At 43.1% G+C, this 17,127-nt stretch overlaps 1 protein-coding gene and 1 non-coding gene across 7 annotated transcripts in view; one reads left to right on the forward strand and one right to left on the reverse strand.

Annotated features, from left to right (window-relative positions):
• Positions 1–17,127, reverse strand: part of TOP2B (DNA topoisomerase II beta) — a 97,679-nt gene that overhangs the window by 50,605 nt on the left and 29,947 nt on the right. For 3 of the 6 annotated variants that reach the window (XM_044924749.2, XM_044924731.2, XM_044924663.2), the window contains exon 1: positions 14,334–14,397. The exons of 2 other annotated variants lie outside the window; for them this stretch is intronic. In XM_044924749.2, the coding sequence (XP_044780684.1) occupies positions 14,334–14,393 (60 nt within the window). In that variant the 5' untranslated portion in view covers positions 14,394–14,397. Of the gene's footprint in view, positions 1–14,333; positions 14,459–17,127 lie in introns of those variants that run through there. One more of the 6 variants, XM_025286710.3, reaches the window with a different exon arrangement.
• Positions 833–939, forward strand: LOC112587528. Its single transcript, XR_003112054.1, has one exon. It is a non-coding gene; the product is annotated as a U6 spliceosomal RNA (small nuclear RNA).

Below are 17,127 nucleotides of genomic sequence, written 5' to 3' on the forward strand. Positions count from 1 at the left end.
TTTTCCAAAACAAATCCCACCACAAAGAAAACATTTGTAAGATTAGACTCTCACAAAGGCCCACAGTTATCTAATATGGGCTCTGCATTTGGCCCTGATAACACTGAGATACAGCCCAGAGGATCACAAAGAGTCAGACATGACTGGAGCAACTTAGCATGCACGCATACACGCAAAGTGGCACACAGGTATGGAAAACAGGGAGAAAACCTACCTCACTCCTCCTCCCAAGTGGGTACATGAGAATAGGGAATGTTTGGTTTGCACCTACCAGATCCCTATCAATTTCAAAAAGTTGTCATTTTTGCTAGAATAAACTCTCAAAAGTCAGAGACTATGCAAAAAGCAGTCGGCTTTGTCAGATTACTATTTGTAATTTTCCGGAGAAATAATAAATATTAAAAAATAAGTGTGATGATATACTTAAAGCATTTTATGCCAAAATATTTCTTCCTAAATATCATACAACAGATGCTGAGGAAAGGAAAAAAGGTATCATTCTATCTAAAGTAGTGAAAAGCATTAAGAAATACACAGTATCTATAGAATACCACAATAAAACAGATGGCTTGTAGATATTTCAAATCAATTCACAATGAAGATTTTAAATAATTTCAAAACTTCATGTAAACCTTTAAACCTGACTATTTCATTGAGTAAACACTTTTAATTGCCTTACCAAAAAATAAGTATGTTAATTATAAATTTCTTTTACTATAACTTTTATATGAAACTGTACATAATCAAGTATTTTAAAATCAGTAGCTTATATAAAGTTTAAAAATAAAATAAAATTAAAAAAAAAAACTATACTGTCAAAAAAGGAAAAAAAGTGCTCGCTTTGGCAGCACATATACTAAAATTGGAACAATACAGAGAAGATTAGCATGGCCCCTGTGCAAGGATGACACGCAAATTCATGAAGCGTTCCATCTTTAAAAAAAAAAACTATACTGTCTAGGGCTTCCCTGATGGCTCAGTGGTAAAGAATTCGCCTGCCAGTGCAGGAGACATGGGTTTGATCCCTGGTCTGGGAAGCTCCCTCATGCCACGGAATACAATTATGCCTGCGAGCCACAACTCCTGAGCCCTCATGCCCTAGAGGCTGTGCTCTGCAACCAGAGAAGCTACCACAATGAGAAGCTCGCACACCACAGCTAGAGAGTAGCCCTCGCTCACAGCAACTAGAGAAAATCCCGCACAGCCATAAATTGTTTTATAAAACTATAGTGTTTAGAGAATAAAATTACAAAAACATATTTAAAAATGTGAGTCCATTTTCATCAGAAAAAAATCGCACACAATATATACATGCCTAGGGAAAATATAAAATATACCCAACAGAATATCCACAAAAATTACTAGTGAGAAGTAGAAAAGCTTTTCATTTTCTCTCCTGATATTTTCTAATCTTCTACAGTGAGCATATATTACAGCCTTTAAAAGCTTATTAATCCATGTACATGGAGACATAGTTAAGCGAGAGCAATGCTGAAGGTGTCTTTTTCTTCTAGAGGCACTGTCTGTTCTACTTACCGCTTCTGCGGCCCCCACCTTCTCACCAGGATCTAGACAAAAAGGTAAGAGAAGCCAGAACAAGCAAGCCCAGGGGTCCCAGCAGTGGGGTCCTGACAGGAGTCCACTCTGTGGTCGGACCAATCTGTACCTTCCCACCCTCCACAAACAGCAGCCTGCACTGCTCACTGACTCCAGGCAGTAAACCCAGGAGGCTCTCCCTGAGCGGTCTATCAGCTTTTCTGAGAGAAGCCTGGATTAATGGTCTCTAGCAGCTCCTGTTTATTATTAGAAAGTTGCCCCTTGAATATTGTCCAAGCCACTAAAAATCAAAATCTGAGGGGAAGGGAAGAGAGGGCAACTCTATACCCTTCAATGGGATGACCTGATCCCTTGAACAGACAGATGTAAATACAACATCCTTAGCCTGAGAACAGAGAAATTAAATGAAAAAAGTTCATTGATCACTTTCCCCGCAGTAATTATTACCACTATCTCAAGCTCTTAAAAAGAAAGTCACTCTGAGTAGAAATTCAGTTTAAACAGTGTTGCTGATAATATTCAGAAAAAAGACCAAGAAATTAGCTTCAACAAAAATAGTCCAGCAAGCTCACATCTACATGTTTATAAAAATTACTCTCAATCCCACACATGAAAAGGAGAATGATACATATTCGATACCTATGCATGCAGAGTCACTTCAGTCATATCCGACTCTTTGTGACCCCATGGACTGTAGCCCACTGGGCTCCTCTGTCCATGGAATTCTCCAGGCAAGAATACTGGAGTGGGTTGCCATTTCCTACTCCAGGGGATCTTCCAGACCCAGGGATCAAACCTGTGTTTCTTACATTTCCTGCATTGGCAGGCAGGTTCTTTACCACTGTGCCACCTGGGAAGCCCCTTCAATACCTATAGGCTAAGACAATTAGGCTTATTTTCAACACTGAAAACAAGGGGTCTTCTGATTAAAAAATGATTCAACCTTTTCTTATCCTGTATGCTCCACAGTGTTTGTACTATGTAAAGTATTATTTGTTTTATAATATCTTGTACTATAGTAACTGCACTATTTCACACTGAATAAAAATTAACAGTTGCCCTTGAAAATAATCAACTACCAAGAGCATTCTGAATCAACTTTCATTAGGGTTTGATAAAATTGAAATCTTAGGAGTTAAGTTTATCTGTAACTTATTTTATTGTCTTTGTGTGGACAAATCAAACTATAGCAGTAAATAATGGAATCTAAGCACTGAGGGCAACATTTTCACCCCCACATATAGCTAAAGACAATGAAAATGCAAAGTAAACCCATGTTAAAACATTCTCCATATATCTACAATTTTGATTTGTGATTAATCATTTGTGATTTATACATATGATGATGCTATAACTGACTTTTTCTAAAGTTCAAAAGCTGGCTGCCATGTTAGACAATGCACTAATGCATTGAGAATTTTTAAATTATAATGAAAATGTCAAAATATATAAAAATCTATTTTAAAATATTAATCTATTTTATAGCATTTTGTAATATTGCTAACTTTTAATAAAAGAATATAGATTTAATAATTTTCAAAGATACAACCTTTATCAAGACTATTTCTCAAGTACTAGAAAAGAAAAATTTTCAATAAAACAAACTCCTAATTTCAGAAAGTATGTACCAAGGTCATTCTGTAAAAAGAAAGATTCTTCCATCTACAGAGTGGTCACCTGATACACAGCAACTTGGGACAATCACTCATAGTGTGTTTTTCCTGTGGGAGAAAGAACTGCTGCCAAAGAGGGGAAAGGAGATGGTTTGCCAGGTGGTGCAAAAAAGGAACTGAGCCACTCCTTCACATTAGAGGCAGAGAAATCTCACCATCACCAAGCCAACAGGAGGTGGACCAGCAAAAGCTTAGCAACAAGCCTCTTGTATCTTCTACAGACTCCCTCAGCGTCCACATCACAACTTCATAATAGTGCCTCCTCTTCTCTCCCTCAAGGCTGCCAGGCTTTGATATTCATTTTATCACCCATATAACCATGGAGAGGGTCATGCTATCTACCCACCACTAATAAAAACAAAAATCACAATGTGTCTCCAGAAATGCCCTCCCAAACCAAGGGACAGGAGAGAAGTTAGAAGATGAGGGATACTTTAATATCATAAGAAACGCTTAAATGTCCACAGTGAAAATAAATACTTTCTCTAAAAAGAATCCAAATCAGAAAGAAGTAAAACTGTCACTAATTGAAGAGGAAATGACATTATGTAGAGAACCCTAAAGACTCCACCATAAAATTATTAGAACTAACGAACAAATTTAGGAAAGCTGCTGGATACAAAATCAAAAATCCACTGTGTTTCTGTAAACAGTGAACTGTCAGAAATTGAGAAAACAATCCCACTTATAATGGTAACAACAAAAATTAAAGTATCAGGAATATATATATATTATATATAATATATAATAATATATACAAGATATAAGATATAATAATATAGTGTGTGTGTGTATATATATATCATATATACTTTGTGCAGCATGCAGGATCTTAGTTTCCCAACCAGGGATCGAACCCATACCCCCTGCAGTGGGAGTGTGGAGTCTTAACCACTGGATGGCCAGGTAAGTCCCTGCTGCTGCTGCTGCTGCTAAGTCGCTTCAGTCGTGTCCGACTCTGTGCGACCCCATAGACGGCAGCCCACCAGGCTCCCCCGTCCCTGGGATTCTCCAGGCAAGAACACTGGAGTGGGTTGCCATTCCTTCTCCAATGCATGAAAGTGAAAAGTGAAAGTGAAAGTGAAGTCACTCAGTCGTGTCCGACTCTTCGCGACCCCATGGACTGCAGCCCACCAGGCTCCTCCGTCCATGGGATTTTCCAGGCAAGAGTACTGGAGTGGGGTGCCATCGCCTTCTCCAAGGTAAGTCCCTACCTAGGAATAAATTTAAACAAGGAGGTAAAAGACCTCAATATTGAAAACTATAAGGCACTGATTAAAGAAACTGAAGACAAAAATAAATGGAAAGAAATTCTATGTTCATGGAATAGAAGAATTAATATTGCTAAAATGTCCAGTTTTCCAAGGCAGTCTTGCAGATTCAATGTAACTCGTATCAACATTCCAACACTTTTCACAGAAATAGAATAGACAATCTTAAAATGTATATGGAACCAAATCACTGAACCGCCCAAGGAATCTTGAAAAGGGACAAAGCTGGAGCAATACACTCCCAAATTGAAAACTTTATTATAGGGACTTCCTGGGGGCTTCCCCAGTGGCTCCGTTGATAAAGAATCTGCCTGCAGTGCAGGAGACCCAGGTTTGATCCCTGGGTCAGGAAGATCCCCTGGAGAAGGAAATGGCAACCCACTCCAGTGTTCTTGCCTGGAGAATCCCATGGACAGAGGAGCTGGGGGGGCTACAGTCCATGGGGCCGCAAAGAGTTAGACTTGACTGAATGCAAAAGTAGGAAGTCAAGAAACACCTGGAGTAACAGGCAAATTTGGCCTTGGAATACGGAATGAAGCAGGGCAAAGACTAAAAGAGTTTTGCCAAGAAAATGCTCTGGTCATAGCAAACACTCTCTTCCAACAACACAAGAGAAGACTCTACACATGGACATCACCAGATGGTCAACACTGAAATCAGACTGATTATATTCTTTGCAGCCAAAGATGGAGAAGCTCTATATAGTCAACAAAAACAAGACCAGGAGCTGACTGTGGCTCAGATCATGAACTCCTTATTGCCAAATTCAGACTTAAATTGAAGAAAGTAGGGAAAACCACTAGCCCATTCAGGTATGACCTAAATCAAATCCCTTATGATTATACAGTGGAAGTGAGAAATAGATTTAAGGGCCTAGATCTGATAGATAGAGTGCCTGATGAACTATGGAATGAGGTTCATGACAGTGTACAGGAGACAGGGATCAAGACCATCCCCATGGAAAAGAAATACAAAAAAGCAAAATGGCTGTCTGGGGAGGCCTTACAAATAGCTGTGAAAAGAAGAGAAGCGAAAAGCAAAGGAGAAAAGGAAAGATATAAGCATCTGAATGCAGAGTTCCAAAGAATAGCAAGAAGAGATAAGAAAGCCATCCTCAGCGATCAATGCAAAGAAATAAAGGAAAACAACAGAATGGGAAAGACTAGAGATCTCTTCAAGAAAATTAGAGATACCAAGGGAACATTTCATGCAATGATGGGCTCAATAAAGGACAGAAATGGTATGGACCTAACAGAAGCAGAAGACATCAAGAAGAGGTGGCAAGAATACACAGAAGAACTGTACAAAAAAGATCTTCACGTCCCAGATAATCACGATGGTGTGATCACTGACCTAGAGCCAGACATCCTGGAATGTGAAGTCCAGTGGGCCTTAGAAAACATCACTGCGAACAAAGCTAGTGGAGGTGATGGAATTCCAGTTGAGCTATTTCAAATCCTGAAAGATGCTGTGAAAGTGCTGCACTCAATGTGCCAGCAAATTTGGAAAACTCAGCAGTGGCCACAGGACTGGAAAAGGTCAGTTTTCATTCCGATTCCAAAGAAAGGCAATGCCAAAGAATGCTCAAACTGCCGCACAATTGCACTCATCTCACATGCTAGTAAAGTAATACTCAAAATTCTCCAAGCCAGGCTTCAGCAATATGTGAACGTGAACTTCTTGATGTTCAAGCTGGTTTTAGAAAAGGCAGAGGAACCAGAGATCAAATTGCCAACATCCGCTGGATCATGGAAAAAGCAAGAGAGTTCCAGCAAAACATCTATTTCTGCTTTATTGACTATGCCAAAGCCTTTGACTGTGTGGATCACAATAAACTGTGGAAAATTCTGAAAGAGATGGGAATACCAGACCACCTGACCTGCCTCTTGAGAAATCTGTATGCAGGTCAGGAAGCATACAGTTAGAACTGGACATGGAACAACAGACTGGTTCCAAATAGGAAAAGGAGTACGTCAAGGCTGTATATTGTCACCCTGCTTATTTAACTTCTATGCAGAGTACATCATGAGAAACACTGGGCTGGAGGAATCACAAGCTGGAATCAAGATTGCCGGGAGAAATATCAATAACCTCAGGTATGCAGATGACACCACCCTTATGGCAGAAAGTGAAGAGGAACTCAAAAGCCTCTTGATGAAAGTGAAAGTGGAGAGTGAAAAAGTTGGCTTAAAGCTCAACATTCAGAAAATGAAGATCATGGCATCCAGTCCCATCACTTCATGGGAAATAGATGGGGAAACAGTGAAACAGTGTCAGACTTTATTTTTGGGGGCTCCAAAATCACTGCAGATGGTGACTGCAGCCATGAAATTAAGACGCTTACTTCTTGGAAAGAAAGTTATGTCCAACCTAGATAGCATATTGAAAAGCAGAGACATTTCTTTGCCAACAAAGGTTCGTCTAGTCAAGGCTATGGTTTTTCCTGTGGTCATGTATGGATGTGAGAGTTGGACTGTGAAGAAGGCTGAGTGCTGAAGAATTGATGCTTTTGAACTGTGGTGTTGGAGAAGACTCCTGAGAGTCCCTTGGACTGCAAGGAGATCCAACCTGTCCATTCTGAAGGAGATCAGCCCTGGGATTTCTTTGGAAGGACTGATGCTAAAGCTGAAGCTCCAGTACTTTGGCCACCTCATGTGAAGAGTTGACTCATTGGAAAAGACTCTGATGCTGGGAGGGATTGGGGGCAAGAGGAGAAGGGGATGACAGAGGATGAGATGGCTGGATGGCATCACTCTCTCAATGGACGTGAGTCTGAGTGAACTCCTGGAGTTGGTGATGGACAGGGAGGCCTGGCGTGCTGTGATTCATGGGATTGCAGAGAGTCGGACATGACTGAGTGACTGAGCTGAACTGAACGACTAACTTTCACTTCTCCCTGGCAGCCCAGTGGTTATGACTCTGCACTCCCACATACCCCATGGCACAGGCAAAAAAAGAAACAAAAACTAACTGTATTACTATTTACAAAGTAATACAGTAATCAAAACAATGTGGTAATAGCATTTAAAAAAAAAAAAAAGAAGACAAATCAGTAGAACAGAACAGACCCCAGAAATAAACCCATACCTATATGGGCAATTACTTTATGACAAAGTTGGCAAGAATATACACTGGGAAAAGGACAGTCTCTTCAATAAGTGGTGTTGAGGGACTTCCCTGGTGGCTCAGTGGTAACGAATCTGCCTGCCAGTGCAGGAGACAAGGGTTTGATCCCTGATCTGGGAAGATCCCACATGCCACAGAACAAGTAAGCCCGCGAGCCACAACTACTGAGCCTGCGCGCTGGAGCTCGGGAGCCACAACTGCTGAAGCCCAAGATGCCCCAGAGCCCATGCTCCACAAGAAAGGCCACCACAAGGAGAAGCCACACAGCAACGAGAGAGGCGGCCCCACTCACAGCAACGAAGACCCAGTGCAGCCAAAAATAAAATTGCAAATAAGTGGTGTTGAGAAAAAAAGGACAGCCACATGCAAAAAAATGAAACTGGACCCTTATCTTACACCATACAAAAAAAAAAAAAACAAAAGATGATTAAAGACTTGAATGTAAGACCTGAAACCATAGAAGTCCTAGAAGAAAACCAGGAGTACACGCTGTGACATCAGTCTTGGCGATGGTTTTTTTTTACTTGACCCCCAAAGCACAAATAAACATGTAAGACTACAACAAACTAAAAAGCTCTGCACAGCAAAGGAAAACCATCGAACTTATAGAGGAAACTACCGAATGGGAGAAAATATCTGTAAACCATATACCTGATAGAGAGTTAATATTCAAAATAGATAAAGAATTCATACAACTCAAGAGCAAAAACTAGATTCATTAAAAACTGGGCAGCAGATATAGATAGATATTTTTCCAAAGACAACACATGGCCAACAGGTATATGAAAGGTGCCCAACGTCACTAATCTCAGGGAAATGCAAATCAAAACCACAGTGAGATACCACTTCACACCTGTTAGAATGCTTATTATTGAAATAACAAGCACTGGCAGAATGTGGAGAAAAGGAACCCTTGTGTGCGTTGGTGCACGTTCTGTACGCTGGTATAGTCACTATCGAAAATAATAGGAAAGTCCCTGAGAAAATTTAAAATAGAATTACCATATGATCCAGCAACTCCACTCCCAGGGATTTACAAGAGGAAAATGAAAACACTACTCTGAAAAGATATACGCACCCCCAGGTTCACTGCAGCATCGTTTACAGAAGCTAAAACAAGGAAGCAACATAAATGTCTATCAGTCACAGAATGGATAAAGAAAATGTGGTGTTTATATACAATAGAATATTATTCAGTCATAAGAAAGAATGAAATCTTGCCATTTGGAACAACATGGGTAGATTTAAAGTGGATTCGCATTTGGTGAAATAAGTCAGAGAGAGAAAGACAAAAATACTGTACAATCTTACTTATATTTGGAATCTAAAGCAAAACAAAAAACCAATGTGTATCTATTTATTCATAGATACAGAGAACAAATTAGTGGTTGCCAGAGTTGAGGAGGGGGGAGGAATAGGTGAAGGTGGTCAAAAAGTCCAAACTTCCGGTTATAAAATAACTGCGTCCTGGGATGTAATGTACAGAAGGCAACTATCGTTACCAGCGCCATGCTGTATAGCTAATAACACTGTGTTAAGAGTAGGTTTTAAAAATTTCATCACAAGGAAAAAAATATGTAACTACGTATGGTGATATTAACTAGACTCATTGTGGTGATCACTTTGCAATACAAAAATCTTCTGACAAAAACGAAAATGCTAATCACTGGATTTTTTTTAATCTAAAGAAGGGGAATACAAGGGTGTTGTGTATGTGTGTGCATGTGCACACATGGGCACACATGGGCACTCATCTAAGAGTTTACTGTGTGCAAAGTATTGCAGGAATTAAATGAATACTCTCAAGCCTCATAAAAGTTCCAGGAAGTAGACACTACTAATAATGATTTCCTTTTTACAGCAAGGAAACTGAGGCTTGAAGAATTTAAGCTAACAAAGTTAGTATGGAAAAAGCTGAGTTATGAAACCAGGTGGTATGATTTTGTAGCCCATATTCTTAAAAGGCATCATCTTACAATGTTATTCAAAATACATACACCTTGAAAAGGAAGTATACTCCCTAGTCTTTCATGTGAAAGTAAAAGAAAGGTTATTAGAAAGAAGTATACACATATTCCTCAGGAGGCTTTTCTCTTTTCACCTTGTGATATCACCATATCAAAGACAAATTGCTTTGGTTGTAACTTTTTAAGCAAGGTAATGTGTAAAGGATGGTTAAGAACATAGTGAAAGTGAAAGTGAAGTGAAAGTCGCTCAGTCATGTCCGACTCTTTGCAACCCCATGGACTGTATGCTGCTGCTACGTCGCTTCAGTCGTGTCCCCAGAAACGGCAGCCCACCAGGCTCCCCCATCCCTGGGATTCTCCAGGCAAGAACACTGGAGTGGGTTGCCATTTCCTTCTCCAATGCATGAAAGTGAAAAGTGAAAGTGAAGTCACTCAGTCATGTCTGACTCTTCGCAACTCCATGGACTGCAGCCTACCAGGCTCCTCCATCCATGGGATTTTCCAGGCAAGAGTACTGGAGTAGGGTGCCATTGCCTTCTCCGTCCATGGAATTCTCCAGGCCAGAATACTGGAGTGGGTAGCCTTTCCCTTCTCCAGGGGATCTTCCCAACCCAGGGATCAAACCCAGGTCTCCCGCATGGTGGGCGGATTCTTTATCAGCTGAGCCACCAGGGAGGCCCAAGAATCCTGGAGTGGGTAGCCTATCTCTTCTCCAGCAGATATTCTCGACCCAGGAATTGAACCAGGGCCTCCTGCATTGCAGGCAGATTCTTTACCAACTGAGCTGAAGCCCATAGGGCTGGTTTAAATCCCACTTTTGCCTTAGCCATGTAATGCACATTTTGTTACCTAATCTGTAAGCTCCTGTTTCCATCTCTGGAAATGGCTATAATTTTACTGATCTCCCCTCTTCTTTAAAACTGGGTCCTATTTACATTAAGATTTTTAAAAATACAGAATAGGGTTTTTTGTGGTTTTTTTTTTTTTTTAACATACTTAGTAAAATGCAACTGTTGCTACCAGTATTTAATGTATCTGAAACTACTGGTAAACACACTTGTATTCAGAAAAGTTAAAACAGTCTATAAAAACTGTTTCTAAATACTGCAATTAGTTACTTGAGAATGTATCTAAAGAACATTGCAACCTCATCACTTTTCCTAAGGGCAGAAGACTTCAGAAGTTAGTATGTCAACTATCTAATTGATTAACAATAACTCAGTTTGGACTAAGTATCCAGCTTTTTGCTAAAAACTATCAAGGATACATAGTCTCTGACTTTAAGAGCTGATAATCTAATTGTTAAAACAAAGGTATCACACCGTGAAAGTTACATTAAAAAGAACAACATTTATGTTTTATGATCCATAAGGGTAACAAAACTTTGGTGAGACTTTGAGCTAGCCTTGAAGTGTTACTTAGCCTGGTAAAAAGAAGAGCAAGAGGCAGTCCTGATGGAAGACAAGAACACAAAATGACAAAAACAAGCGTGATGCCCAGGGGACAAGCGAAGAGGGAAATCTAACTATGAGGACAATATGGAATAAATGTGAACTGGAACACAGTTTATAAAAAACTGACTTGAAAGTCTGGTTGAGGAGTTTAGACACAAAAATAAGCCACTAAAGCAAAATTTTTAATACAAATATTTAAATAGTATTTATATACACAGTCATGTTTCCTAGAAACTAGAAATATTCATGGTCAAAAAAGTTTTCTATTTCATTCAATTTTACTTTTAAAAAACTCCATGGTTAACAGTAATTTTATACTTAAGAAACTTGCGTTTTAGAAATACTGAAATATTTACAAATAAAGTGGATTTGCTTTGCTTCAAATAATGAGAAAGGGAAAGGTGAGTGATCTTGAGCTGATGACCACTGAAGCTTGATGATAGAGTCTCTGCATCATTCTGGCCATCATAATTGTATAGGCCTAATATTTTCCTTTATAATGTTCTTTTTTAACCTACCAAATTAGAGTAGTACTTGGAAAAGATGAATATTCAAAAAGAGATTAACTGTATTCTAATATTTCCATACATTTATTTTTTGCAACAATTTAAACATGATAAAAGACTGACTGAATGAAATAGATTATTAGTCTACAAATCAAACTTTACAAACTAAAAATTAATTCAAGAAATTGTTTGCTTCGGAGAAGCCTTCACAGCTGTTGTCAATTTTTACTCAAAATAGTTCTACTATAGTACTTATATGTCACTTATTAAAAAAAAATCTTGTTAAGATACTGCAAATCAAACATAAACGCAATGCACTATTAAAAGAAGTTAATAGTGTTAAACCGCTGTGCTTTGTAGTTTCAGATGCTGAAGCGTAAACTTGGGCGGAGGGACCGTGTTAACACTACCTGGCGGCACACATGCCACGCTCGGCATCACCACAGCCCAGCTCCCTAAAGAGAACAGTACCGCGGACTAATGCCATTTTTATTTCTTCCCATTACCCACAAAGAGGTAGCAACATAGCATGTTTCAATAAAGCAAGCAAAATTAACTGTCTTCAGAAATAGATGACCTCTGCAACAAATCCGTGAACTCTCGCAAAGGAATAAAATGCTTTCACTCTGGCTCAAAGATATTGTGTGAAAGCAACTTTACATCTCTTAATGTGTGCTTCTTGAGCTTCACTGACAAAGGCAAACATTTATTAAGCTCAGCAATGTGCTACATATATTGTCTCATTTAATTATCAATGCAACCTTATTTTACAGATGAAGAAATAGGTTTAGAAAGATTAGACCCCTTTCTGCAAAGTCCCAGTAACTGTTAGAGACGGGATCCAAATCTCCATGTTCAATCTGACAAAGTCCATGCTCACAACCACTTCCCTATATTGCCCCTGATAAAATTTAACTATGGCCTACGGTCAATGATGTATATTATGGACATAAAGATGCCCACATAACCCAACTTAAATTTAAAGCAAGCATCAAATCTTAAAGTGAACTTATTGAGTGATTACCTTTTTAATAAAGTTCTAATTCAACAGGAGGATATAATTTACAAATAAAAGAATGATTTTTACTTTAATTTTACTCTATTTCCCTTAATAGTTTTTATAATGAGAAAATATTTAATCAGTAAGTCAATTTTAGTTTCAAATGAATTTTTCTGATTTTGAATGATATCCTCTAAGTTTCATCAAACTTTTTATACAAATGAAAATTTTCCATTGAGCGTGAAAGAAAAAGTGGTCATTTAATAATCTACAAAATTAACTAACAGTAAACAAAAAACTGCTTTTAACTGTTAAAGCTAACCAATTCAATCTTGGAGCAAAATATTTACCATTACAGAGAATCAGCAGTTCTCAGAGGAAACACTGATCGGGCCTCAACAGTTCCAAACAGTGAATGAGAACCATCTGGCCAACACAGAAGTGTTATTTTCAGAAGTTGTTTGATTTTAGTGACAAGGGTAAAAGGCCCCCAACCTCCATGTTCACAGGGATGGCTAACTTATTTTATTATCAACACTTTGTCTTTCCTGGCTCTAGTCTATTCATGCATACTATACATTACTGAAGTAAAACATGCAAAATTCGGTGAGATCCAGCAATGACAGTCTCCACGTTGGCATGCAAACATAAATATATAGTTTCCTGTTATCTGTAACATCCTTTTTACAAGGAATGCTTGTCAATATAGCAAAACTGCTATTCACCACACCTGACCCTCACCCAACCAAAAAAAAAAGAAACGGAGAACTTTATAAAAAACAAACAAACAAACAAACAAAAAAAAACGCCAATACGAAAGTTTTCTTAGGTGTTTTGGAAAAGGGAAGGTCCATCGAAAAAGTCCCCGGGAAAACGTAACGCTTTTTATTTTTCTCCTGGATACACAGCCAGTTGGCTGAGCTGGGCTGTGTGTGTATAGGAAGTGACCCCGGTCTGAACTCGGTGCTGAGCAAGTGAAATGCGGGTGAATTATCGATCCGCCGTGGGAATCGGATCCTCTAAGGTCTTCCCTCCTCTACTACTTTGCCAGCAGGAACCGAGCGCCGCCGCAAGCCTTCAACTCCAGGTCGAACCACTCGGGTCACCTCTCCAACACTCCCCGCGCAGCCCCCGCCCAGTCTGGCCTGCGATGCTGACACAGGTAAGCGCTTCTTTTCATAATCCCGCTGTGACAGATAGACGCCCTACAGTGTAACTATTCACTGCAGCGGACGGCATCCCGAACGCGCTTTCCACCCGGCGAGCCTCTCGGGACCGAAGGGTACTGGCCCGAGCCGAGTGCCCCGGCCAAACCCTTTCTCCTCCGAGAGGAGGGCGTCAGACACGGTTCAGCATTTACAACACAGACACACGCGCGCGCGCGCACACACTCGCGGCCGGGCGCCTCTCCGGAGGCTCTCAGGACACATCTCAGGACACGGACACACACGCACCACTGCCGCCCCTCGCCCCCAGGCCTCCAGCACCGGGGAGGAGCAGAGACGGGGCTCCGGGCGCTGCTGACGGACGGCTCGTCGCCCCAAGTTTCAGGCGCGCGTTGCGCGCTCGAACCTCCGCCGAGGCAGAGAAGAAAGAAAGGGGGGGGCGGGGGTTCGGCTGGCAGCCGCCCCGACGGGGCGCGCGTCCGGGGAGCCGGGTTTCCCTGTCCTCCCGCCCTCCTCCGGCCCGGCGGGCATCCTCCTCCCAGCCACCCCCGGCGCCGCGGGCGGGGAACAATGCCGCGGCCCGGACCCCAGCCCGCCCCGCCGCCCCACTCACCACCCAGGTCAGCGCCCCGTGGCCGCCGGCTCCCGCGCCGCCGCCGCCCGCCTTGGCCATTGCGCGCCTCCTCCGCTCCGGGCCCTAGGCCGCCGCTCCACCGCCCGCCGGCCGCCCGGCCCCCCGCTCCGCTCCGCACCGACCGCGCGCCCGCCGCGCTCCTAGCGGCGCCGCCCCCCGCGCCCCATCGCCAAGCCCGGGGCGGACGCCCGGCCGAGCCCGCTGAGGAGGCCGCGCCGCCCGCCGCCCTCAAACTCGAGGCGCGCGGCCGCGGCGCCCGGGCCTAGCCCGGCCCTGAGGCGGCGGCGCCGGAGCAGGAAGCGCCGAGGCCGGCGGTGGGCGGCGGCGCGGCCTCCTCCCCGCCGGGCCGAGGCCCCGAGTGCGGGCGGCGAGCGCGGCCGGGAGTCGGGCGTCCGGACGCGGCGGCGGCGCCCTGTCTCTCCTCGGGCTCCGCGGAGGCCGCCCCTCGGGGAGCTGGAGCGGGGTCGCCGCTGAAGCCGAAGCTGCGTGTGTCGGCCGCGTAGCAGCCCGACTTCCTTACAGCCCCTCGCCGAGACGGACAATAAGCGGAGCCGCCGCGGCCGCGGTCGCCTCCCTCCTGTCCGGCATAACACCGCACACACACTCGCACCCAGGGAGGGCTAGGGAAGGCCGGCGGGGAGAGGGCGGGCGAGCGGCCTGCCCCGCTGTCACTCACGCCGCGGCGCCCAATCGGGGCCCTGTCGCCAAGCCTCTCGGCCTATCCCAAAATTCCAAGCCCCCCCGGAGGGGCGGGACCCGAGGGGGGGAAACGTCATTGCGGGTAGCAACCGAAGGGAAGACTTGGGGTTTTTGTTGTGTGTGTGTGTATGTGTGTGTGTGTGTGTGTGTGTTTATGTGTGGTGTGGTGTCTCCGAGGAGTTTTTCCGTTTGAAGGCTGCGCAGGGGCTGCTGTCAGGGGTCACCTGAGGGCGGCGAAGGATAAGGGTCGACTTGGCCTCGGCTCGGCTTTGAATCCGCCAAGCTAGCTGTTTGCTCTAGACCGGCGGGCGAAGCGGGGTGCTTCTCGGCCCGGGACCGCGGGTGGGGGCCGGAAGAAGCCGGGGGCGTCCCGGAGGGAAAGTATTTTTTAAAGAGCGCTTGTGACCGCCGGCAGGACGTTGCAGAGCGCTGGTGCGAGGAGGGGCCCCGAGGCCCCGGGGGAGCGCCGCGGTGAGAGGAGCCTCCGCTCAGACCTGCCCCTCCTCCATCTCCTCTCTCTCTCCTCCGTCCCCCCAAAAAGGACCCGGTCTGTCTGGAGGAAAAAACCCGCTCTGAAGGAACTTAGATGATAAAGGGGCGCGCCGAGAACGTTCCAGGGAAAGGAGACCCGGCGGCGTGAGGGTTCGCTTCGTCGGTGACCTTCCCTCTCCTCCAAACAATGAGAGCATGTCTCTGTCACTTCTGAGCCTCTTCGGTCCACAGCCGTGCCGCCTCCTGTCTTTAAGAGGGAGCACGTTTAACCTTTCAATGTCCCAGCACACGACTGAGGAACCATGTCACTGACCTTAAAGCTTTCTAAGAAAATCACCCACACATGGCTTGCACCTCAGCCTGGCCGACGAAGATGGCTTGACTTTGGGTCCTGCTCTTGGGGAGAAATCCATGCCAGGCTGTGCCACGGGCTCAAGATAAAACCCAGGCCTTGGTTTCAAGTCGTTTATAACCTGGCTCGAAAGACAGGCCAAAAGGGAGCTAACTATCATCCAACAAGAGTACTTGAGGGCACGACGTGCCACCAAATAGCTGGGACAAGAGAGCTTTTTGAGAAGGTGAAAACCGTATTGCTGCGTGGCGAAACGGTGTGTTTTGTGAACTTCCAACTGTGTGTTTCCCCTCGAGGGGAAACAAAAATGTCTCGGGTCACAGCTTTCAACTGACTTCAGAATCTAAAGAGGTGGAGAACTCTGAAAGGTGGAAATAATTTAAACATAGTTGTTCTTAATTAGCTCTCTAGCGACCATATAATTTTGGCATATCTGGGACTTTAGTCCAGAACAGTGAAGCCTTTCTTTACCTTGAACTTGAGGTGCCAGCTTGTAAATCAGACCAGGGTCTAGTCTGGGCTGAACCTGATCAGCTAAGTATCCCTGCCTTGTTGTTTTACCTTCAAGGACCTCTCTGCTTGCACCTCCTTAAATTGAGGATTTTTGCTCTTGTATTTACTGGGTCTTTACTTCTTCAAAGTACACATATATTCTACAAGTTTGAAAAGGGGTAAATAATTAAGGGATCTGAGATTTTTAAATAAAGATATATGCATTAAATAGAAGCCAAGCTATAAAATTTATACCCATGTCTTTTTCTTAAATGTCAGTTTTCAAAGCTCTTTGATCTCAAATTTTCAAATGAATAAAATCATATATTCAAAAGCCAGATGGGTTAATGGAAATTCATGTTCATCTTTTCACTTGCTTCATATGTGAGGTACTGAGGTCTCTAGCCTTCTAAGCATGAAGACCCTCTAGTAAATGTAGCAAGATTATTCTCTTGAAAATACTGACTTACCTTTAAAAATGACAAATAAAGGAGCTGTTGAATAGAAATGCAAATCAACAGTTTAAAGCAGATCTTCACAATAAATGGGAAAAAGTACCTAGATCACAAGCTTCTCAGCTCCTGAAGACACAATGACCTGTTTAACCTCAAGCAGCCAACAACATGTATTTATGATAAAAGTGATTGTATTGAACTTCAGTGCAGCATTCCCTTCTGGGACTTTGTCAAATAACTTCCATTTACTGAGTAATCATAGCAATAATTGCCATATTTAAAA

This window comes from Bubalus bubalis, chromosome 1 (assembly GCF_019923935.1).
Source record: "Bubalus bubalis isolate 160015118507 breed Murrah chromosome 1, NDDB_SH_1, whole genome shotgun sequence".
In the NCBI taxonomy this organism is placed as follows: Eukaryota; Metazoa; Chordata; class Mammalia; order Artiodactyla; family Bovidae; genus Bubalus; species Bubalus bubalis.